At 42.4% G+C, this 24,111-nt stretch overlaps 2 protein-coding genes and 1 non-coding gene across 3 annotated transcripts; all 3 read right to left on the bottom strand.

Annotated features, from left to right (window-relative positions):
* Positions 1-2,880: 2,880 nt before the first annotated feature.
* On the bottom strand, positions 2,881-11,634 carry LOC139407000 (galectin 8a). Its single transcript, XM_071150231.1, has 9 exons — positions 11,420-11,634; positions 10,743-10,831; positions 10,378-10,588; positions 6,496-6,615; positions 6,210-6,263; positions 5,962-5,988; positions 5,368-5,456; positions 5,010-5,175; positions 2,881-4,529 (listed from the first exon to the last, which is right to left on the bottom strand). The coding sequence occupies exons 1-9, from the start codon at positions 11,456-11,458 to the stop codon at positions 4,380-4,382; spliced, it is 945 nt and encodes a 314-aa protein (XP_071006332.1). The 5' UTR covers positions 11,459-11,634; the 3' UTR covers positions 2,881-4,379.
* A 1,541-nt stretch (positions 11,635-13,175) lies between these two features.
* LOC139406998 (ribonucleotide reductase regulatory subunit M2) lies at positions 13,176-18,979 on the bottom strand. The gene is made up of 10 exons (XM_071150230.1): positions 18,664-18,979; positions 18,346-18,414; positions 17,600-17,743; positions 17,391-17,507; positions 17,162-17,295; positions 16,469-16,563; positions 16,260-16,393; positions 15,963-16,067; positions 15,613-15,726; positions 13,176-13,670 (listed from the first exon to the last, which is right to left on the bottom strand). Exons 1-10 carry the CDS (start codon positions 18,754-18,756, stop codon positions 13,518-13,520), a joined length of 1,158 nt encoding a protein of 385 aa, XP_071006331.1. The 5' UTR covers positions 18,757-18,979; the 3' UTR covers positions 13,176-13,517.
* LOC139408175 (small nucleolar RNA SNORD94) lies at positions 13,816-13,950 on the bottom strand. Its single transcript, XR_011634229.1, has one exon. It is a non-coding gene; the product is annotated as a small nucleolar RNA SNORD94 (small nucleolar RNA).
* Positions 18,980-24,111: the final 5,132 nt, after the last annotated feature.

The following is a 24,111-nucleotide window of genomic DNA, read 5'->3' as shown; positions in this document are numbered from 1 at the left end:
AGTGGTGGCAGTGGGTAGGTCATTCAGTGGGTGGTCAAGAGTGTGCATGTCCTTCACCAGGTGCGCAGTCACTTGGCAGAAATGTTTAGTTTTAAAGTACATTTCCTGCAATTCTACACATGTTCTTTTGGAGTTTCATGTATTTGATCATTTAAAACAAGGTACACATACAAAATGATGCACTTGATTAAGAATCATCGAGGATTAACAAAAATAAGTATACAACATTTCCATTGGGGAGTAGAGAAAATGGTGCAGCTTTAAAGTAAGCGTGCACTGCAGCCTGTTGTCGCCTGCTCTGCAGGGACGGGAGCTGTAGTTGCACTGCTCAACCTCTGGAGATGAACCTCAAGGCCCTCTGCACCCTGTCTATTTGGGCCGGCTGCTTTTTACTGCATCCAACTAACAGCACTCCACTGTATTCCAGAGAAGGCCTGATCAGTGTAGTGTATACTGTGACCAGATATTCATCTGGTCGGCCATTTCTGACAAGGACAGTCAAAAAGTGTAGGCGTTTTGAGGCCTTGACTGCGCCACATGTGTCACCACTGAGGTTAGAGTCCAGATAAAAACCAAGATATTTGGTCATTGTTACCGCTGGTACTTCCTGTTCTCCTAGGATTAGAGGTGCAGGTTGTGGAGGGTCTGTTGAAAAACATAGCAGAATTTCCACAGACTTTTTATCCGTTCAGGAGCATGTAGTTGGATGGGGCCCACTCTTCCAGCTGCTTTGCCTCCAAGCCCATGGAAGTGTCCTCTTGGATGCTGGTTAATGGTATGCCTCGGGACAACCCTATATTGTCCGCATACCCAGTATCCAGAGTGTCACTGAAGACAACTTTTCGGGTGGACATGTGAAGGAGAAACAGATGTGGTGAAACCACACACCCTTGTGGCACACCAGAAGTGACCTCTGACCAAGGCCTAAATGTGCCATTTGCCATCACTCTCTGCCTTCTTTCTGGTGGTGTAGCTGCTGAGCCAGGCTAGTAAACCTAGGACACAGTTCAATGTCAGACAGATGTTGTGAGAGCTTTGCCTGATCTACTCGAACAATGGATTTGGACACATGTTCAAGTAACACCCTCACCATTACTGGTTTTCTGGAATCTGTAGCTGTCAGACAGGAGTGTATAGCTTTCACAAGGGCGGTAGTAGTGCTGGATTAAAGACTCACTGCAAAAGAATGTCCCACCTATAAATACAGGAATGTACACACACAAGGGTAATAAAATAAAAAAGTGTTGTGAGCAAAATAGTGTTTTTTTTATACACTTCATTGAGTAAGTCATTCAATGAGTAGGTCTGAGGGTGCCCTCTAATATCATCAACCTCGCTCCTAGCTTGCAGGAACAGTACAGCCCAACAGTGGAGATGTCATAGTACCCATGTAGCCTAGCGGGCAAACAGGAAAATGGTTCCAATCAATTTTCCACCATTCATTTTTCCCATAGGGAATTTTAGAAACACTTTAAATAAGGTCTGTGTTTTGTGCAGGCTTACCCTGACGTGATGTTTTGATAACCATGTACATTTCAGTGGTGGAAAAAAATAAAATGTCATACTTGAGTAAAGTTATGACTCAAGTAAAAGCGAAAGTCACACAGTAAAATACTACTTGAGTAAAAGTCTAAAAGTATTTGGTTTTAAATGTACTTACGTATCAAAAGTAAATGTAATTGCTAAAAGATATGTAACAGATGTGAAACGGCTAGTTTAGTTAGCGTGGGCGCTAAATAGCGTTTCAATCAGTGACGTCACTTGCTCTGAGACCTTGAAGTAGAAGTTCCCCTTGCTCTGCAAGGGCCGCGGCTTTTGTGGAGCGATGGGTAACGACGCTTCGTAGGTGTCAGTTGTTGATGTGTGCAGAAGGTCCCTGGTTCGCGCCCGGGTATGGGTGAGGGGACGGTTAAAAATTATACTGTTACATTGATGCTGTTGACCCGGATTACTGGTTGCTGCGGAAAAAGGAGGAAGGTCAAAAGGGGGGTGAGTGTAACAGATGTGAAACGGCTAGTTTAGTTAGCGTGGGCGCTAAAAAGCGTTTCAATCAGTGACGTCACTTGCTCTGAGACCTTGAAGTAGTAGTTCCCCTTGCTCTGCAAGGGCCGCGGCTTTTGTGGAGCGATGGGTAACGATGCTTCGAGGGTGACTGTTGATGTGTGCAGAAGGTCCCTGGTTCGCGCCCGGGTATGGGCGAGGGGACGGTTTAAACTTCTACTGTTACATATACTTAAGTATCAAAAGTAAAAGTATAAATCATTTACAAACCCTTATATTAAGGAAACCAGACGGCACGATTTTCTATTTATTTATTGATAGCTAGCGGCACGTTATTTTTCCAAAAATGAAAATAGTGCCCCCTAGCTTCAGGAGGTTAAGGAAACTAGACGGCACCATTTTCAATTTAAAAAAAAAAATGTATTGATAGCTAGCGGCACACTCCAACACTCAGACATCATGTACAAACAAAGCATGTGTGTTTAGTGAGTTTGCCAGATCAGAGGCAGTAGGGATGACCAGGGATGTTCTCTTGATAAGTGCGTGAATTGCACCATTTTCCTTTCCTGCTTCAAATTCAAAATGTAATGAATACTTTTGGGTGTCAGGGAAAATGTATGGAGTAAAAGGTACATTATTTTCTTTAGGAATGTAGTGAGTAAATAAGTCTACACAAAACAGCCCTCATTTGAAGAGTTTCTTAAAATCCCCTATGGGATAAATGATTGTAACCATTTCTCTGTTTGAACACGAGGTTTTATGGGTATTATGACTCATTCTGTGGTACCACACACACACACACCCCTACACCTAAACCTTTTGAGATGTGCCTTTTGTTAAGTAAATCAGGTGATAAACTAAGTAAAAAGGAGACTGGAGTGCGACTTTAATTTGTTAGTTTATTATGGTCACACAACTTTACACATACTTCAGTCATTTCCTATGGTAAAGCTTGTAGGCTTTTGCTTACAGTTGTTCTTGGTTGATATTCAAATATAAAACTTCAGTTTTGGGGACAGAAAATACTCAACACACAGTAGCATATGCACAAAATCCACCTTTAAAATGATAGCTCACGAATATCTATGTGGAAACTTGCATAGGAAAGTTGATGACTACCCAACTTTTTGTTAAAGAGGCTCCCTGATAAATTGTATATTTGTGCAGATATTGCTTATATATATATATATATATGTTACATAGTGGTTAAGTTGCTATATAAGCCAGTGTCAGTTTAGCCACCGTTCCCAGTATATCGTAAACATAAAATAAACCTTTTTGCTCAGTTATCAAGGGTATTTTTATTTAACTAGGCAAAAGGGTAAACAAGAATGTCATTCAATACCATACAAGCTCACTCTTGTACTACATGGTATATTGTATAACATATCACATTATGCGATTTTTTAGATTGGAGAAGTGGTAGCAGTGCAACAGCATAGAGCTATAATAAATTAGATCAGCTTTCATCCATATTTTATGCCCGTGGCGGAAAATATTTTGCCGTAGAGTCTAGTAAATGAGATAACCTGCTAATAGGAACGCTTTCACATGCCAGGGATGAAAAGGTTAAAACGAATTGCTATTCTGATGCGTTAGGCCGAAAATTATTATTACAAAACGGATCATAGTGATGCTATCACAATAGCCACCTGATCACCCTGCCCACGTTGCCTCAAATGAATAAAAAGGTGTTTCTGTTTTTACCTACCCTTTTGTCACGTTACCCATACCTGCTTCCGCAGATAATTTGCTAATTACATTCAACCTGCCCAAAATGAATTGATATGTTGTCAGATACTTGATTAGTAGTCCATTAATGTACTGAGAGTCCCAAATTAAAACCAGACCACGCACATAGGAGGAATATCAAGGATAAAATGGGTAGAGGACATGCAGTGGAAGATGCTTTTCAGCGAAGCTATATTGAATCCCTGGCTGAGGTGGCTATGGCCCATTCTCCATGCTTCTCCCAAAATGCACACTTGCACACTTTCTTGCATGGCTTTTACAATGGTGGATACTTCCTCCAGCCAATGCTTGCACCAATCCTTTTAAATCCATGAAGGGGAGTGTGAAAGGTCTGCTACTGCTACTACATTTCTGGAAAAGGGTTGTGAATTGTGACGTAGCCAGAGTTGGAGGTCCTTCTAAGGGTGACTGGGGTCAGATCTTGGAGGTTAGCAGTGTGTCCTAATAATATATCCTTAAAAGCATTGGATTGATGAAGGCATAGGCTAGCTAGAGGAAGTTAAGCACCATATTTCTCATGCGGGTCATTTCCTTTCAAATCAATCAATGAAGGAATGTGAACAAAAGCACACTTTGGGAGGAAGGAGATACAATTGGGACATAAAACAGATCTTGGAGGTCAGGGATCACCACAGCTTGATATCCAGCAGCTGCAGGTCTCCCAGGATCTCCAGCTCAGTAATGCGGCTCAGGTCCTGGACACGGTGCTTATAGTCCAGTTGGTGGACCCCGTTCACCGCTACCTTGAACTGGTGGGCCTCACACAGGATGATCATCTAGAACGAGCAACAAACGGGCGAGGGTATGAGGGGTAGAATCAGATGTAGTATTCAGACATGATCTTGCATCAGGCAGCATCGCTCCTACATAATGGAATGAAAGTCATGCTATCTGACATAAAACAATGGGATTCAGAATGATTCAGTATAATGCTGTATCTTTCCATTGTTGGGCCTTGCTGTGAATTAATGCAGATACTGTCATTCAAAAATGATTCCAGGCAGACAATAAAACTGTTTCAGACCAAAATTCTCTGTCTTAAGACTATTGACATGAAAGATGGCGTTTCCCCAGACATTCCAAGTGTATCCAGGGTCGTTTTCACTAGACACCAAACAGAAGAAAACGGAAAGAAACAGAGTGGGACTACCTGAACTTCACCAATAAGAAACCCGCAAAATGTTTTCTGTTGCCTAACATTTTGATAATGAATACACTCCAGTGGAGTACAGAGGGAGAGGGTGGGGAAGGGTTACCTCAAAGTACTCCCCAGGGGAGAAGGGGAAGCTGGGCAGGGTGTTCTCCTCGGGGCCCCAGCACTCGGACAGGTAGGAGTTACGGATAAACACGGCGGCCTTCATACGGGGGTTCAGGTGGAGCGCTATGTCCTCCGTGTTACCGACTCTCAGGTTCACCAAGAAGCTACAAGTTAAATACAAAAGTCAATTTAGCAACGAATGACAAAACGCTGCATTTCATCAATGTTAATTGAGCAGTTGCTAAGTTTCAGAGAATTTATGGATAAAGAATGGTGTGGAATTTGAACAGAGTAATGTGAATTATATTTTATATTTGGACAATCCTTTCATGTCCCCTAGCCTGCTACATACATACCTGTGTGGGTACAGGCTGGTCTGTCCTTTGATTGTGATGGTGTGTCCTACACTCAACCCCTTGGTCAGTTTGCCCCTGAAGGGCAGACTCTGCAACAACAACAACAAAAATCACAAATGACTTCTGTCAGCAGGTCACACAAAATAAATAGCACAGTTCATGTCAGACGAGTAAAGTATTCAAAATGGTGCATCACAAAACAGACTTGGTACAGAGTAACATGTGATGAACCTTAGGTAGTAGCAGAGCGTTGTATTGCAAATATAAGGCTCTAGGTGGTACAGTACATGGCACCAAATCTTCCAGACTCGGATTGACCGTGACGCTGTGGAAAATGACATGTACATCACAGTCCCTCAGAGCCTGCTGTAATGCTATTGGGATATTTGTCCATGTCTGGAATAGGTGATTCAATAAGACAACTTCCAAAGGCCCAGTTGTTGTGGCACCAGTGGGCTGAATTTGATTTGAAATGTAAAAAATGTAAAAAACGAGTTGACAAATGTTGTTCTAATCAAATGTGTGATGTATTACATCGGCAGCACAGCTGCTTCATATTACAATCATATAATATATTATGTAATAACAACTTACCAAGTCATCTGACATTGAAAGCACTTCCTGTCAAAAAGAAAGTAAACGTTTTGCTCTCATTAGAGGCAAAGCATACTTGACTTGAATTTAATGCTATACATGTTGGCATAAAGAGTCCATGCAGTGTGTTAAACAATCCCATCGCTTGGAGTCAAAAAGGCTCCCCTCCAAAAGCACCACAACCGCGTTAGCAGTCTTAGCAACAATAGATTTCCTTTTATTTCATGTTGATAAAGCAACTTCCTTACATTGGCTTGTGGGCCTCTGTTGTTCACAACACCAGGTGGAGGTGGACCGGGGTTCTACAATTTGAAGTGACAAAAACTTTTTACACCCATGGGTCACAACAGGTCAAACTGTTGTTCAGAACTTAAATCTCCGGCAAGGACATATAAGTCTTGTGAAGAATTCAACTTGAGGTGCATAACATATGGCTGGAGGCCTTGAAATCATAAAGCCAGTTAGGCTATAGCTGGATAATATAAAATGTTTCATATCTGACATATAATAATGAAGTTAGGATGAGTTACTTACAGAGCCGGGGAAGAAGCCGATGGCCTGAACCTTGACCTTTCCAGAAATGGCCAGTGTGTCCACCTTATCCAGGTCCAGTCTGTGGTTATACTGCAGTACATGAGCACCGTTCACTGCCACCTAGAGAGAGGTAGATAACAGTGAGACAAACAGTGGGAGAATCCTCTAAAGCAGAGGTGTCAAACTCATTCCATTAAGACCTAGACAACCAGGTGATGAGTTCTTTACTATACTAAACAAAAATATAAAACATTGAAAGTGTTGGCCCCATGTTTCATGAGCTGAAATAAAAGATCCCAGACATTTTCCAAACTCACAAAAGCGTATCTCTCTCAAATTGTGTGCACAAATGTGTTTACATCCATGTGAGTAAGCAGTTCTCCTTTGCCAAGATAATCCATCCACCTGACAGGTGTGGCATATCAAGAAACTGATTAAACAGCATGATCAATACACAGGTGCACCTTGTGCTGCGGACAATAAAAGGCAGCTCTAAAACGTGCAGTTTTGTCACACAACGTCTCAAGTTGAGGGACCATGCAATTGGCAGGCTGACTGCACAAAGTGTCCGACAGAGCTGCTGCCAGAGAATTTAATGTTCATTTCTCTACCATATGCCGCCTCCAATGTCATTTGACAGTACGTCTAACTGGCCTCACAACCACAGACCACGAGTAACCACGTCAGCCCAGGACTTCCACATCTGGCTTCTGCACCTGTGGGATCGTCTTATGGACAAGGGGTTTCTGAGGAGTATTTATGTCTGTAATAAAGCCATTTTGTGGGGAAAAACTCATTTTGGTTGGCTGGGCCTGGCTCCCTAGTGGGTGGGCCTATGCCCTCCCAGCCCCATCCATGGCTGCGTCCCTGCCCAGTCATGTGAAATCCATAGATTAGGGCCTAATTTACTTATTTCAAATTGACTTATTTCCTACTATGAACAGTAACTCAGTAAAATCTTAGAAATTGTTGCTTAAACTGGTTGTTTAAACTTCTTCCATTTAAGAATAATGGAGGCCACTGTCTTCTTGGGGACCTTCAATGCTGCATGTATTTTTTGGTACCCTTCCCCAGAACTGTGCATCGAAACAATCCTGTCTCGGAGCTCTAAGGACAATTCCATCAACTTCATGGCTTGGTTTTTGCTCTGACATACACTGTCAACTGTGGGACCTTATATAGACAGGTAGGTGTGTGCCTTTCCAAAACATGTCCAAAAATGTAATTTATCACAGGTGGACTCCAATCAAGTTGTAGAAGCATCTCAAGGATGATCAATGGAAACAGGATGCACCTGAGCTCAATTTCGAGTCTCATAGCAAAGGGTCTGAATACAGTGTGGAGAACAAGTATTTGATAACCTGCAAAATCGGCAGTGTTTCCTACTTACAAAGCATGTAGAGGTCTGTGATTTTTATCATAGGTACAATTCAACTGTGAGAGACGGAATCTCAAACAAAAATCCAGAAAATCACATTGTATGATTTTTAAGTAATTAATTTGCATTTTATTTGCATGACATAAGTATTTGATCACCTACCAACCAGTAAGAATTCCGGCTCTCACAGACCTGTTAGTTTTTCTTTAATAATCCCTCCTGTTCTCCACTCATTACCTGTATTAACTGCACCTGTTTGAACTCGTTACCTGTATAAAAGACACCTGTCCACACACTCAATCAAACAGACTCCAACCTCTCCACAATGGCCAAGACCAGAGAGCTGTGTAAGGACATCAGGGAAAATTGTAGCCCTGCACAAGGCTGGGATGGGCTACAGGACAATAGGCAAGCAGCTTGGTGAGAAGGCAACAACTGTTGGCGCAATTATTAGAAAATGGAAGAAGTTCAAGATGACGGTCAATCACCCTCGGCCTGGGGCTCCATGCAAGATCTCACCTCGTGAGGCATCAATGATCATGAGGAAGGTGAGGGATCAGCCCAGAACTACATGACAGGACCTGGTCAATGACCTGAAGAGAGCTGGGATCACAGTCTCAAAGAAAACCATTAGTAACACACTACGCCATCATGGATTAAAATCCTGCAGCGCACGCAAGGTCCCCCTGCTCAAGCCAGCGCATGTCCAGGCCCGTCTGAAGTTTGCCAATGACCATCTGGATGATCCAGAGGAGGAATGGGAGAAGGTCATGTGGTCTGATGAGACAAAAATACAGCTTTTTGGTCTAAACTCCACTCGTAGTGTTTGGAGGAAGAAGAAGGATGAGAACAACCCCAAGAACACCATCCCAACCGTGAAGCATGGAGTAGGAAACATCATTCTTTGGGGATGCTTTTCTACAAAGGGGACAGGACGACTGCACCGTATTGAGGGGAGGATGGATGGGGCCATGTATCGCAAGATCTTGGCCAACAACCTCCTTCCCTCAGTAAGAGCATTGAAGATGGGTCGTAGCTGGGTCTTCCAGCATGACAACGACCCGAAACACACAGCCAGGGCAACTAAGGAGTGGCTCCGTAAGAAGCATCTCAAGGTCCTGGAGTGGCCTAGCCAGTCTCCAGACCTGAACCCAATAGAACATCTTTGGAGGGAGCTGAAAGTCCGTATTGCCCAGCGACAGCCCCGAAACCTGAAGGATCTGGAGAATGGAGTATGGAGGAGTAGGCCAAAATCCCTGCTGCAGTGTGTGCAAACCTGGTCAAGAACTACAGGAAACGTATGATCTCTGTAATTTCAAACAAAGGTTTCTGTACCAAATATTAAGTTCTGCTTTTCTGATGTATCAAATACTTATGTCATGCAATAAAATGCAAATGAATTACTTAAAAATCATACAATGTGATTTTCTGGATTTTTGTTTTAAATTCCGTCTCTCACAGTTGAAGTGTACCTATGATAAAAATTACAGACCTCTACAAGCTTTGTAAGTTGGAAAACCTTCAAAATCAGCAGTGTATCAAATACTTGTTCTCCCCACTTTAAATAAGGCTCTTTTTTTAAATATTTTTTTTAAATATTTCAAACATTTCTAAAAACCTGTTTTTGCTTTGTCATTATGGGGTATTGTGTGTAGATTGAAGACATTTTTTTATTTAATACATTTTAGAATAAGGCTATAATATAACAAAATGTGGAAAAAGGGAAGGGCTCTAAATACTTTCCAAATGCACTGTATTTGGCTTTTACCTTAGCCATAAGAAACCTTCTGAAGCCAACCTCAACCACTAAGGGAAGTGAAAAATATATTATACTGAATTATTAACACATCTTGCAGGCAAAACTGACTTAGCACCTTCCCCCATGCTTAATATACAACCACCGGACTGAACAGTGACACAAAAAACAAGGAAATGAAAGTGAATCTTTGAGTCACAGGCCATGTCCCAAATGTCACCCTGTTCCCTATATAGTGAACTAGTTTTGATCAGGGCCCTATGAGCTCTTGTCAAAAGTAGTGCACTAAATAGGGAATAGGGTGCCATTTGGGACGTGTCCACAGGCTTATGCCTGATACAGGGAAAGGACGTGATCATGAGGAAAACATTTATTTCAAGAGCATCCCTTTCTCTACATGAAAAGTATGTTGCATGTTGAAAACTCTCAAAAAGGCCAAAAAGCACCTACACCTATTCCCACAGAACCACGAGCCAGTCTTTTCAATTAACAATATTGTTATGAATAATTATGAACCTGAACATTGATCCAGGGCAAAGGCTATTATAGATCAGGGGAATCTGGGGCTGTATGTATCAAGCATCTCAGAGTAGGAGTGCTGATCTAGGAACAGATCCCCATAGTCCATTTAACCTTATTAACTGTGATTAGTAATAGGCAAAACAGATCCTAGATCAGCACCGCTACTATGAGACGATTTACGAGTATGGGCTTAAAGGCATCTAATCTGATCACTAGTTATCCTGACCTTAAACTCGTCTTTCTGCACCAGGACGATCATCTCAAACGTTGACCCCAGTGTGAAAGCGTTCTTATACAGGATCTCCTCCTTGCCCCAGGTCTCTCTCTCCAGTGTGTTGCACACGATGCAGGGAGATCTCTTAAAGCGAGGGTTGAAATGGAAGGCTATGTCCGCTCTGGGCTTTGTGCTGTTCCCACGGGTGAAGTCCACCTGAAACCTGGACACACGCACACAGCTGTAATTTGCTATAAGCGACTTCATCAACTTCCATAAAATGTTCTTTCATATGACTGCATGTCTAGAGACACGTGACGGTAATGTGATGTCATTCTTGAGATGTGTGTGTAGTGTATCCATAATCAACCCCATACCTCTCACAATCACTGGGAACAGTGCCTTGAATGAGCACCATCTCCCCCGGCTGTAAACCTCCCAGGATTGTCCCAGCAAAGGGAATGGTCTGTGAGTAGAGTAGAATGTGTTAATTGATAGCAAAATAGTCAGACTAGGTTGTTGTTTGAATGCATGAAATTAGAATGCATGTTAAACTGAAACACTCATAATAGACATATTCTACAAAACTAAAGTGAAAGTATGACCTGATGCGGCATTCAAGACAACATGGAAACTCTTGAACCTCCGAATTAAAATGTGCTTGCAAGTTTTGCATAGAGCTTCCTACTGGTTGAAACGGACACCTTCCAAGTGGGAAACACTGAGCTTATTTCCCAGTTGTCATGAACGCGGCATGAGCTCCATGAACTATTTCCTGCTGTCAAAAACATTGCACGCACGCGCCTGACCTACATAGACACTTCAGAAAGGTTCAGTACTTGTGGGACTGTTCGTGTACCAAACGTCATCAAACCATGTTTTCCAGCTTCATATCAACCTGATAAATGATGAAAGAGACAACGCTTGTATAACTGACGTTAGCTGATAACTAGCTAACTGACCGAGCTGAATTCAATATTATCTCGCTTTAGTTGATGTATGAGCAAGTATGAATCACAATTTAAAATATATATATATTTTCAAAGCATCTCACCGGATTCAGAACAGTTTGTTTCGGGTTCGTGATCGACATAGTTGAGTGGTTCAGCAGAAAGCGTTCAAATGGGCCCAAGAATGCCAACGACCCGTGCTTTTCATTAACCGTCCGGTTACTTCCTCATACGATGTAAAAACAAACGGCTTTCAGCCAATGACATTCAAAGCCCCGCCTTCGCTATGTGACAGCTGGGGTCGAGGCACGGTTTTCAGATTGCGCTTTATTACATTTTCTTTCTTGCAACAATGTTTTTTTTGGGGGGTGGGGGGCCCTTGGTCCATATGTTTGGTTGTTTAGCATCAAAAACGACGCGCGCAAAAGCATGGGGCAAAACATGAGGTTGGCTAAGATTGACATGTAAACTATATCTTCTTCCAATGTTTATTGAAAACAAATACGTTTGAACAATGACCACGTCTCAAATACATCGTTAGCTAGTGAATTTGAGACATATTAGCATTGACATTAAAGCAATCAAAACAAGACCTTATTAATAAGAATAACTAAACTGAAATGAGCTATTTACGATTACGCACCTAGAAATGTGCCATTCTTGCTAGCAATCTGGCCATCCAAAATCAAAACAGGCGGACTTCTAACAAATAGAAGCGCTCAGCTTTCTTGGGAGTTTTCAGCCAACCCATCCATTGTACGATTTGTTTCAAATAAATGTTGAACTGTTTAGTAGCCTACTTATACTGCTCAACTTCTGGCTCAAATTTGATGATATGCCAATGTTCCTTGCCACTCATTTTGTCACTATGAAACGCCAGCGGTGGATAAAGTACTTGAGTAAAAGTAGACAATAATAGAAAATGACTCCGTTAAGTGTCAGCCATAAAAATACTACGCGTTTTAAATGCACAGTAGTGATGGATGAAGTACTCAAATGCCAGAGTAATAGTAACAAAAGGAAACGCTACACCTAAAATGTCAAACCAGATGGCACAATTGTTTTGGAACAGCAGTGGAGTACTTTAAGGTGTGGTACTTTAAGCTTTGGGATATCTGTAACTTACCTTTTTACATTCCTAAGGACCACTACTCCATACGAAGTTACATTTTGAATGCACAGCAGGATAGAATGGTCCATTCACACGCGTCATCCCTAAGGCCTCTGATCTGACACGCAAACACATGCTCTGTAAATAGTCTTATTGAGTGTGCTCCTGGCAATCCATTTTTTTTTTTTGCCAACTGGTTTGCTTAAGGAATTTGAAATGTATTTTTGCAATTATATTTAATGTACTGAAGTATCAACAATCTATGATTTCTCTAGTATTTTACTGGGTGACTTTCACTAGTCATTTTCTATAGGAAGGTATCTTTACTTTTACTCAAGTATGACTATTGAGTCCATTCCCCCCACACAACTGGCCAGGGTTACTCAAATATCATTTCAAAATGCAGTTGTTTTTAGTGAGTCCACCAGATCAGAGGCAATAAGGATTACAAAACATTCTATTGGTGGTGGAATGGGACCATATTTCTGTCCTGCCTGAGCATTCTAAATGTTATTTATTTGGAGTCAGGGAAAATTATTAAGTATTGTCTTTAGGAATTCAGTGGAGCAAGTTATTCAAGTAGATACACCACTGAAACTATATTAGCGACTCCAAATGAACACAAATGTAATTACAGGGGTCAGCTGAATTTTACTTTAATTCCACGAGTTGACTCTTCAGTATTACCATCTGTAAACTTAAAAGAAAACACTAGGCTAAAATTATTATAAAAATAGCCACTGCATATGTTGAATTTGTACATTTATTACAAAATAGAAACCTAGATAAAAACAATTTAAAAAGCTACTATACAAATACATCATAAAACCAGACACTGGAGGAGATGTGTGTTGTGAATGGTAATGTGCATGGTGATGTCTGTGGACCCAGCAATTAAGACTTAGTCTGCCTCCCAAAACCAGGACCCATGGAAGCTCTGGTCAAAAGCTATGCAATATATAGTGAGTCCTTTGAGAACCATTCTTAGGAATGGATGAGGAGCTACAATGAGGTGGTCCAGTAACATGTAGCTAGGCCCATGTCCTCTTCAAGTGTTGAAAGTGTCAATGTCTCAAGAGCTTAGCAGAGCTTTAGAAGTCAGCATCCAGCCGGAAGGCGTTGTCTGTGGTGCCAGACATCACACCCATCCTCTGGTACTCCCCTACCCGCTTCTCAAAGAAGTTAGTCTTGCCCTCCAGCGAAATGTTCTCCATGAAGTCAAATGGATTCTCCACTCTGTAGATCTAAAATGGAAGAGTTAGTGGAAAGTCTGTTAAATGCAAATCCAAATTAAATACTGTACATCTGCAATATAACAAAGTTTTTCCAGACTTACAGTAGTGAGCTCCTACATTTTACATGTCCATGCTTTTACTATAGCTTTACAGGCAAGACTCAGTCAGGCGTCTGTATCGTGTTGGCACCCCAAGTCTGCAGACCACATGCCCACTGAGCTGAGAACACCAACACTCAGCTCCCATTATCAGCTGAGGTACGTACCCCTGCGCTTTTCATCATTGCTAGCCCATTTCAGAATGAATTTCTAAACAAAGTGCATGGACCCATGGAAATAGTTAGAACTCAAACATGGGGTTTTATTGGATTGAAACTCGTCATGTCAAAAGGACACATTTGTCTCAAAGGACAAGAAGATTATCAATTGTTAGGCTCAACTCAGTCCTCATCCTCCCTCCTTTTGAGAAAGGGCAAAGATGAAACAAATGGGCTTGTATGAAATAAGACTCCTGCTCCACGCATGCATCAGGCAAATTACATTTACAGGGGTGGAATGTGTGAAGTGAAAAACAAATTTAGCTAGTTGTGCAAGACCTTAGATAAAATTAGGGTAGTTTTCAAATGTGTATGCTTTTTCAGCAGATTCAAAGGGAGTGAGGCAGATCAAACCTCTTCAGCGAATGACTCCGGTAGAATACTCGTTTCCTCAGCAGGAGGAGAGGACACTCCTCCATTCGCATACCGTCTTGTCTAATTGACAAACACTCGTTTCCAGGAAGAGAGGACCCAAGTCTCCCACGGTGTTTCCCAAATGGCACCCAATTCCCTAAATTTTTATTTTACCTTTATATAACTAGGCAAGTCAGTTACGAACACATTCTTATTTCCAATGACAGCCTAGGAACAGTGGGTTAACTGCCTTGTTCAGAGGCAGAACGACAGATGTTTTACCTTCAGTTTGGGGATTTGATCTATCAATCTTTCAGTTACTAGCCCAACGCTCTAACCACTAGTCTACCCTGCCGTCCCATACATATCCTTGTAAAACTGACCATCCTACCAATCCTCGACTTTGGCGATGTCATTTACAAAATAGCCTCTACTCAACAAATTGGATGCAGTCTATCACAGTGCAATCCGTTTTGTCACCAAAGCCCCATATACTACCCACCATTGCGACCTGTACGCTCTCGTTGGCTGGCCCTCGCTTCATACTCGTCGCCAAACCCACTGGCTCCATGTCATCCACAAGACACTGCTTGGTAAAGTCCCCCCTTATCTCAGCTCGCTGGTCACCATAGCATCACCCACCTGTAGCACGCGCTCCAGCAGGTATATCTCTCTAGTCACCCCCAAAACCAATTATTTCTTTGGCCGCCTCGCCTTCCAGTTATCTGCTGCCAATTACTGGAACGAACTACAAAAATCTCTGAAACTGGAAACACTTATATCCCTCACTAGCTTTAAGCACCAACTGTCAGAGCAGCTCACAGATTACTGCACCTATACATAGCACACCTATAATTTAGCCCAAACTACCTCTTTCACTACTGTATTTCTTTTATTTATTTTGCTCATTTGCACCCCATTATTTCTACTTTGCACATTCTTCCACTGCAAATCTACCATTTTAGTGTTTTACTTGCTATATTGTATTTACTTTCCCACCATGGCCTTTTTTTGCCTTTACCTCCATTATCTCACCCCATTTGCTCACATCGTGTATATATAGACGTGTTTATACTGTATTATTGACTGTTTATTTTACTTCATGTGTAACTCTGTCGTTGTATGTGTCGAACTGCTTTGCTTTATATTGGCCAGGTCTCATTTCTGAATGAGAACTTGTTCTCAACTTGCCTACCCGGTTAAATAAAGGTGAAATAAAATATAAAAATACATAGGGATTAAGGTACCATGAGGAGACAAAGCCATGAACCATAATCTCACCTTGTCAAAGCCCAGTTCCAGCATCAGCCTGTCAGCGACAAACTCAATGTACTGAGTCATCAAGTCACAGTTCATACCAATCAGCTTTACAGGCAGGGCTTTTGTCAGGAACTCCTGAAATTAACAAACATAACAATCAGACCATAAACTAATAAGCAGGGTACAAAAAGCTAATATCCCAAATGGCACCTTAGTGCACGACCATAGATCTGGTAAAAGTAGTGCAGTTTAGGTCAAAATGTGCCATTTGAAAATCACAGTAAGATAATTAATTGTTACCCAGAAATTATAGAAAAACTGCATTGGACTTTCAATCAGGGAAACATGTCCTTCACTTTTAATCAACATACCTGCTCAATCTCAACTGCATTCCTGATCAGATTAGTGACAGTCTCCTTTGAGGGCTTATTCACCAGGTGCTTGAACATGAGGCAGGCGAAGTCACAGTGCAGGCCCTGTATTCATATGGAACTAGTTAGTAAGATCATGTCAACTAGTCATGAAGAGCGTTGCTTTTTCAGTGAAACAAGCACATGAAAGGTATCCAACGTCATGCAGTATTAGTAACCAAATAGTTGTAATGATTTAATTTCAATTAGGTTAGCATGCTGGGATCATAGGTAAATCAACGCAATAGAAACACCCACCTCATCTCTGCTGATGAGCTCATTGGAGAAGGTTAGGCCAGGCATGAGCCCCCTCTTCTTTAGCCAGAAAATGGCAGCAAAGGAGCCAGAAAAAAAGATCCCCTCAACAGCTGCAAAGGCAACCACACGCTCACCTGGAATAAAAACATCGCTCATTACCAACTGGCCAACCAATCATGTGTTGGTTAGGAAAAAAGTTATGTACATACCAAATTTAGCACTTTTGTTACCGATCCAGTTCAGGGCCCAATCCGCCTTCCTCTTCACACAAGGGAGGGTTTCAATGGCATTGAAGAGGTAGTCCCTGTAAGACAAAGAAAAGTATATTAGGCAACATTGTCACAAAGTAGAAGGCTGAACTATAAAATGCTTAAGACTTTAAAAAGTTCAATGTGTAGAAATCACTGCCATTTCTGGTTGCTAAGAACACTAAGTTCTACTAATTTCAGTTTATGTGACAAAACATTCAACATATAGTATTGTACTTTCAAACTAATCAAAAGCTGTGTACAAAACTGAAAATAAGATTAAAATTGTAACAGAAGCATAGAAAGTGCACATAGAACAGAGCAACTGCTTAGACTCACATTAAATTTGAATTTCCTGATCATTAACTCATTCCTATGCAAATTTGGTCCGGTAACCCTAAAAGCTACATATTGCAGTAGGGTCTTGAATTAAGGGCATTGGTGTATATTTTATCATCATGAGGCACAGTCTGGCATCTATATCATGTCGGGACCCCACCCAGTCAGCAGACCACATGCCCACTGAGCTAAGAACTAGTAGCTACACTCAGCTCCCATTAAAAGCTGAGGTACATAAACCAGCACTTCTTACCACTGCCAGAAAATACAGAACTCCCCTGCACTACCAACTAAGAGCTTGACTGACAGTCTGACCTCTCTTTGGGGTCTTTGATGTAGGTGTCAATGAGCAGGCTGTACATCTCAGAGTGGATGTTCTCCATGGCGATCTGGAAACCATAGAAGCATCTTGCTTCTGTCACCTGGACTTCCTGTGTAAAGCGCTCCACCTAGTAGAGAAACAGGAGACTCCTATTAGATCAGTGATTTCTTGTGTAGATAGCTAAATATTGACTGTTGTATTGTACACACACAAGCAATTTACCAGGTTCTCGTTGACAATGCCATCACTAGCAGCAAAGAAAGCCAGTATGTGAGAGATGAAGTATCTCTCCTCTTCCTTCAGAGACTCCCAGTGTTGTGTATCTTTGGACAGATCAACCTGGAAAACAAAATTAACTAAAATATCATGAACCAGCTCACATATCATTTACTTATGCCAACACCACTAATGATGCAGCAACTTGGACATACCTCCTCTGCAGTCCAGAAAGAAGCTTCTGCCTTCTTATACATCTGCCAGATGTCATGATACTTGATAGGGAAAATGACAAACCGGCGTGGATTATCCTTCAGGAGTGGCTCTTCTTCAGCATTGAATTTCTCGACATATTTAGGCTAACAAAGTATAAAAAAATATATTTTAAAAATAGTTTAATCTCATTACTAGTCAAATGTTGCAGAGCTAAAACAAACTTTCCTCAATGGTTAGAAAAACAGAATGTGCTTATAATTTAAGTGGAAATACATGCATGTAATAAGACAAAAAGGCATACCAGTTTATGTAGACTGTCCACAACCCAACGTTAAAGACGGTTGAGTTATGCTATGTAACATTAGTTAGCTTGTTAGCAGTAACTAGCTAGTGACCTACTCAAGACAAAGGCTTTCGTGACATGGCTGGAATGGAAGGCTACTGGCTAGCAACTGACGTTAGCCTTATGAAACACTTGAGTAGACAGCTTGTGTAACTACTACTAACCATTCAAACATATTGACTTGAGTTCCTCGATTGCTAGCTTACATTTGACATAGACGGCATCATGATTTGATGACTCGGCAGGTAGCTAGAATAGGCGACATTATTTGCGGCAAATGAACACCTCGGACACATTCTAGCTAATTATCATGTTAGAGTTAATTACGCATGTCGATGAGCTACAAAAATGAGCACTGCATAAACTGACAACTTAAAGTAAAAGTAGCCATTGTTCACGCACCTCAGAATCTGCAAAGATTTTGCGCGCGGTTTTCGAGGCCAGAATCCGGGTCATGTTCAGGCTGGGGGGCTGCATTGGGAGGAATGACACGTTACCTTTGACAAATTAGATAACTGGCTTCCTTAATTTACATTCAATTGATTAATGTGCTGGACAGAAAGACGTGACAGGTTAACTTTGCCTAGTTAGGTTACGGCTAGTAAAGTCATTTAGCTAACCAGCTGAGGCGAGTTTGCCTAACCACCTTTTAAATAAAACCAACGACATCAAAACATAGCTAGGTAAAATAAATAGAGTTCACGTCGACTTCAAACTTACCGTGTTTTCCTTGTCAACGAGTGAAATGTTGTCCATTTGAGTGGTGATAGCGTTTTCATCTTTCTTGACGAGTGGTGAACGAGTTGCAAACATTTTTAAAGACACACGAGTTACACAACAGAAACAATTTGAGGATAAGTTAAACGTCAGTAAAATTGCAAAAAAATATATATATATTCACAACTATCAACAGCACAATTCCATTGCCTAGATCAACGCCACAATCAAACGCAAACAACTCGAGTTCCCCGTATTTATTGAATTTCTGGCGGTCGATTCCAAGTCGTCAATAGAGTCAAAGCTTTTGTTGGTATTTAAATTTCTTAGAGGGTGCAGCCAATCAGATTGCACTTTTCTCCCGCGTCATTTTAAAGATTGCGGGAAAACTGCTGATACTGTTACAAAACCAAGAAAGGAAAAAGTTAAAATGTCAGGAAAGGCGCGCTAATGTCAAACAATAGAGCTATGCCATTATTTATCCCAAAAAACTTTGACTGTACTATGTTTTTAAAACGTTGAATTACAAAACATAATGTCATATATAAAGTTAGAAATGTGTAGAAAAATATGACAGAACAGCAAGTGAAAAAAGTTTACTAACAAGCTGGATGGCTGGCTAGTGGCTAACTAACAAGATTTTCAGCAAACTTAACATGTGTAAATATTTGTATGAACAAAACAAGATTCAACAACTGAGACATAAACTGAACAAGTTCCACAGACATGTTACCAACAGAAATTGAATAATATGTCCCTGAACAAAAGGGGAGTCAAAATCAAAAGTAACAGTCAGTATCTGGTGTGGCTACCAGCTGCTTTAAGTACTGCAGTGCATCTCCTCCTCATGGACTGAACCAGATTTGCCAGTTCTTGCTGTGAGATGTTACCCCACTCTTCCACCAGGGCACCTGCAAGTTCCCGGACATTACTGGGGGGAATGGCCCCATCGTCACCCTCCAATCAAACAGGTCCCAGACGTGCTCAATGTGATTGAGATCCGGGCTCTTCGCTGGCCATGGCAGAACACTGACATTCCTGGCTTGCAGGAAATTACACACAGAACGAGCAGTATGGCGTGTGGCATTGTCATGCTGGAGGGTCATGTCAGTATGAGCCTGCAGGAAGGGTACCGCATGAGGGAGGATGTCTTCCCTGTAACGCACAGCGTTGAGATTGCCTGCAATGACAACAAGTCTTCTCCAATGATGCTGCGACACACCGCCCCAGACCATGACAGACCCTCCACCTCCAAATCGATCTGCTCCAGAGTACAGGCCTCGGTGTAACGCACATTCCTTCAATGATAAACGTGAATCCGACCTTCACCCCTGGTGAGACAACCACGACTCGTCAGTGAAGAGCACTTTTTGCCAGTCCTGTCTGGTCCAACGACGGTGAGTTTGTGCCCATAGGCGACGTTGTTGCCAGTGATGTTTGGTGAAGACCTGCCTTACAACAGGCCTACAAGCCCTCAGTCCAGCCTCTCTCGGCCTATTGCGGACAGTCTGAGCACTGATAGAGGGATTGTGCGTTCCTGGTGTAACTCGGGCAATTGTTATTGTCGTCCTGTACCTGTCCCGCAGGTGTGATGTTCGGATGTACCGATCCTGTGCAGGTGTTGTTACACGTGGTCTGCCACTGTGAGGATGATCAGCTGTCCGTCCTGTCTCCCTATAGCGCTGTCTTAGGTGTCTCACAGTATGGACATTGCAATTTATTACCCTGGCCACATCTGCAGTCCTCATGCCTCCTTGCAGCATGCCTAAGGTACGTTCACGCAGATCAGCAGGGACCCTGGGCATCTTTCTTTTGGTGTTTTTCAGAGTCAGTAGAAAGGCATACAGACATTATTTCTAACAAAATGGTGCTGTTGAACAGAATTTGTTTTTTCCCCGGGTGTGTATGTGTTTACCTCATAGAAAAAACAAAGACTGAAATGATTATGCAAACGCATTCTCAGCCGCTATAACCTCGGTTATCCCCTTTGTGAATGAAAGGTCAAACTAACGCCAATCTTCTCCGTGTAACATGGGACAGTTCAGAGTACAACGCATTTCTCATCCCTGGATTGAGGTACGTTTTCCGAGACATACAGTGAGCTCCAAAAGTATAGGGATAGTGAAATGTTTTGTTGTTTTGGCAATGTACTCCAGGCCTTTGGATTTGAAAGGATACAATGACTATGAGGTTAAAGTGCAGACTATAAACGTTCATTTGAGGGTATTTCAATCCACATCAATATCGGGTGAACCGTTTAGAAATTATAGCCCATTTTGTACAGGACCGAGTTTGGGAAACCCTGTTTTAGGGGACCAAAAGTGTTGGGACAAATTCACTATTGTACAGTATTTTGTCACAAAGGTCACTATGATATTTATCTATAACTTTTTCACTGATCATTATTCACGATCCATTCAGGACTATCTGTAATGATTGTGGAGTTCACATTAATGTAGAACAAGTTGAGGAGAAGTATTTAGAAACATCTTATTTACAATTTATGGGGGGTAGGGTAAATGTCTGTTTGGGGGGGGACAAGATCTAATCAAAGTGTATTGGTCACATACATGTGAATAGCAGATGTTATTGTGGGTGTAGCAACATTATTGTACTTCTAGCTTTGACAGTGCATTAATATTTAACAAGTAATATCAAAAAAATTACACAACATATACCCAATACACGCAAATCTAAGTAGGAATGAATTAGGAATATATAAACTCCCTTTTTCAGGACCCTGTCTTTCAAAGATCATTCCTAAAAATCCAGATAATTTCACAGATCTTCATTGTAAAGGCTTTACACACGGTTTCCCATGCTTGTTCAATGGAGCACAAACAAACAATTAATGAACATGCACCTGTGGAACTGTTGTTAAGACACTAACAGCTTCCAGGGGGTAGGCAATTGAGGTCACAGTTGTGAAAACTCAGGACACTAAAGAGGCCTTTCTACTGACTCTGAAAAACACCAAAAGAAAGATGCCCAGGGTCTGTGCTCATCTGTGTGAACGTACCTTAGGCATGCTGCAAGGAGGCATGAGGACTGCAGATGTGGCCAGGGCAATAAATTGCAATGTCTGTACTGTGAGACGCCTAAGACGGGAAGACAGGACGCAGTGGCAGACCACGTGTAACAACACCTGCACAGGATCGGTATATCCAAACATCACACCTGCAGGACAGGTACAGGGTGGCAACAACTGCCCGAGTTACACCAGGATCGCACAATCCCTCCATCAGTGCTCAGTCTGTCCGCAATAGGCTGAGAGAGGCTGGACTGAGGGCTTGTAGGCCTGTTGTAAGGCAGGTCCTCACCAGACATCACCGACAACAATGTCGCCTATGGGCACAAACCCACCATCTCTGGACCAGACAGGACTGGCAAAAAGTGCTCTTCACCGACGAGTCGTGGTTTTGTTTCACCAGGGGTGGTGGTCGGATTCGCGTTTATCTTCGAAGGAATGAGCGTTACACTGAGGCCTGTACTCTGGAGCGGGATCGATTTGGAGGAGGAGGGTCCGTCATGGTCTGGGGCTGAGTGTCACAGTATCATCGGACTGAGATTGTTGTCATTGCAGGCAATCTCAACGCAGTGCGTTACAGGGAAGATATCCTCCCTCATGTGATATCCTCCCTCATGTGGTACCCTTCCTGCAGGCTCATCCTGACATGACCCTCCAGCATGACAATGCCACCAGCTATACTGCCCGTTCTGTGCGTGATTTCCTGCAAGCCAGGAATGTCAGTGTTCTGCCATGGCCAGCGAAGAGCCCGGATCTCAAACACGCCTGGGACCTGTTTGATCGGAGGGTGAGGGCTAGGGCCATTCCCCCCAGAAATGTCCGGGAACTTGCAGGTGCCTTGGTGGAAGAGTGGGTAACATCTCACAGCAAGCACTGGCAAATCTGGTTCAGTCCATGAGGAGATGCATTGCAGTACTTAATGCAGCTGGTGTCCACACCAGATACTGACTCTTACTTTTGATTTTGGACACCCCTTTGTTAAGGGACACATTATTAAATTTCTGTTGGTCACATGTCTGTGGAACTTGTTCAGTTTATGTCTCAGTTGATGAATCTTGTTATGATCATAGAAATATTTACACATGTTAAGTTTGCTAAAAATAAACGCAGTTGACAGTGAGGAAGTTTCGTTTTTTGCTGAGTTTACATGTGGAGGAGCGATGTCAGAGCGGAACGGACTAAGATACAGTAGAATAGTATAGAAAAACAGTATATACACATGAGATGAGTAATGCTAGATATGTCAACATTAAGTGACTAAGAGACTGTAGAATAGTATAGAATACAGTATATACATATGAGATGAGTAATGCCAGATATGTAAACATTATTAAAGTAACTAGTGTTCCATTCCTTAAAGTGGCCAGTGATTCCTAGTCTATGCCTATAGGCAGCAGCCTCTAATGTGCTGGTGATGGCTGTTTAACACTCTGATGGCCTTGAGATAGAAGCTGTTTTTCATTCTCTCGGTCCCAGCTTTGATGCACCTGTTACTGACCCTCGCCTTCTGGATGATAGCCGGGTGAACAGGCAGTGGCTAGGGTGGTTGTTCTTGATGATTTTTTGGGCCTTACTGTGACATCGGGTGCTGTAGGTGTCCTGGAGGGTGAATAGTTTGCCCCCAGTAATACGTTGGGCAGACCGCACCACCCTCTGGAGAGCCTTGCGGTTGCGGAAGGTTGCAGTTGCCGTACCAGGCGGTTAGACAGCCTGACAGGATGCTTTCAATTGTGCATCTGTAAAGAAATTGTGAGGGTTTTAGGTGACAAGTTAAACTTCTTTACCCTCCTGAGGTTGAAGAGACTCTGTTGCGCCTTCTTCACCATACTGTGTATGGGTGGTCCATTTCAGATTGTCAGCGATGTGTACACCAAGGAACTTGAAGCTTTCCACCTTCTCCCCTGTAGTCCCGTCAGTGTAGATAAGGGAGGTGCACCCTCTGCTGTTTCTTGAAGTCGACGATCATCTCCTTTGTTTTGTTGACGTTGAGTGAGAGGTTATTTTCCAGGCACCACACTCCCAGAGCCCTCACCTCCTCCCTGTAGGCTGTCTCGTCATCATTGGTAATCAAGCCTACTACTGTTGTCGTCTGCAAACTTGATGATTGAGTTGGAGACGTGCTTGGCCCCGCCGTCATGGGTGAACAGGGAGTACAGGACACCAGGTGTCGCAAGATAGCTGACTAGTGGTGACTTTTCAGCAGCCTGATGGTCTGGGAGTAGAAGATATTGGCCAGTCTGTTAGTTTTTGCCATGAGGCCATGACTGCCCGTGTCTGAGTGATGGAAGCGGGGAGGCTGCCTTCCTGCGACACCTGATGTTGTAGGTGTCCTGGAGGGCAGGCAGTGCGCACCCAATTGTGTGTTTGGCTGAGCGTACCACCCTCTGTAGTGCCTTGCAGTCAGTGGCGGAGGAGTTGCCGTA

This window comes from Oncorhynchus clarkii, chromosome 4, assembly GCF_045791955.1.
Source record: "Oncorhynchus clarkii lewisi isolate Uvic-CL-2024 chromosome 4, UVic_Ocla_1.0, whole genome shotgun sequence".
NCBI lineage: Eukaryota > Metazoa > Chordata > Actinopteri > Salmoniformes > Salmonidae > Oncorhynchus > Oncorhynchus clarkii.
The sequence above is the reverse complement of the archived record's forward strand: the minus strand, read 5'-3'. Positions and strand labels throughout refer to the sequence as shown.

Excerpts from the sequence above, each read along its gene's own strand:
- LOC139406998 (XM_071150230.1), bottom strand. The coding sequence starts at position 18,756 with ATGTTTGCAACTCGTTCACCACTCGTCAAGAAAGATGAAAACGCTATC. Across the intron at positions 18,415-18,663 it reads TCGTTGACAAGGAAAACACG|CCCCCCAGCCTGAACATGAC; the intron begins GTAAGTTTGAAG and ends CTCCCAATGCAG. Across the intron at positions 16,394-16,468 it reads TAACAAAAGTGCTAAATTTG|GTGAGCGTGTGGTTGCCTTT; the intron begins GTATGTACATAA and ends TTTTTATTCCAG.
- LOC139407000 (XM_071150231.1), bottom strand. The coding sequence starts at position 11,458 with ATGTCGATCACGAACCCGAAACAAACTGTTCTGAATCCG. Across the intron at positions 10,589-10,742 it reads GTTCCCAGTGATTGTGAGAG|GTTTCAGGTGGACTTCACCC; the intron begins GTATGGGGTTGA and ends GCGTGTGTCCAG. Across the intron at positions 5,457-5,961 it reads TTTCAATGTCAGATGACTTG|AGTCTGCCCTTCAGGGGCAA; the intron begins GTAAGTTGTTAT and ends TTGTTGTTGCAG.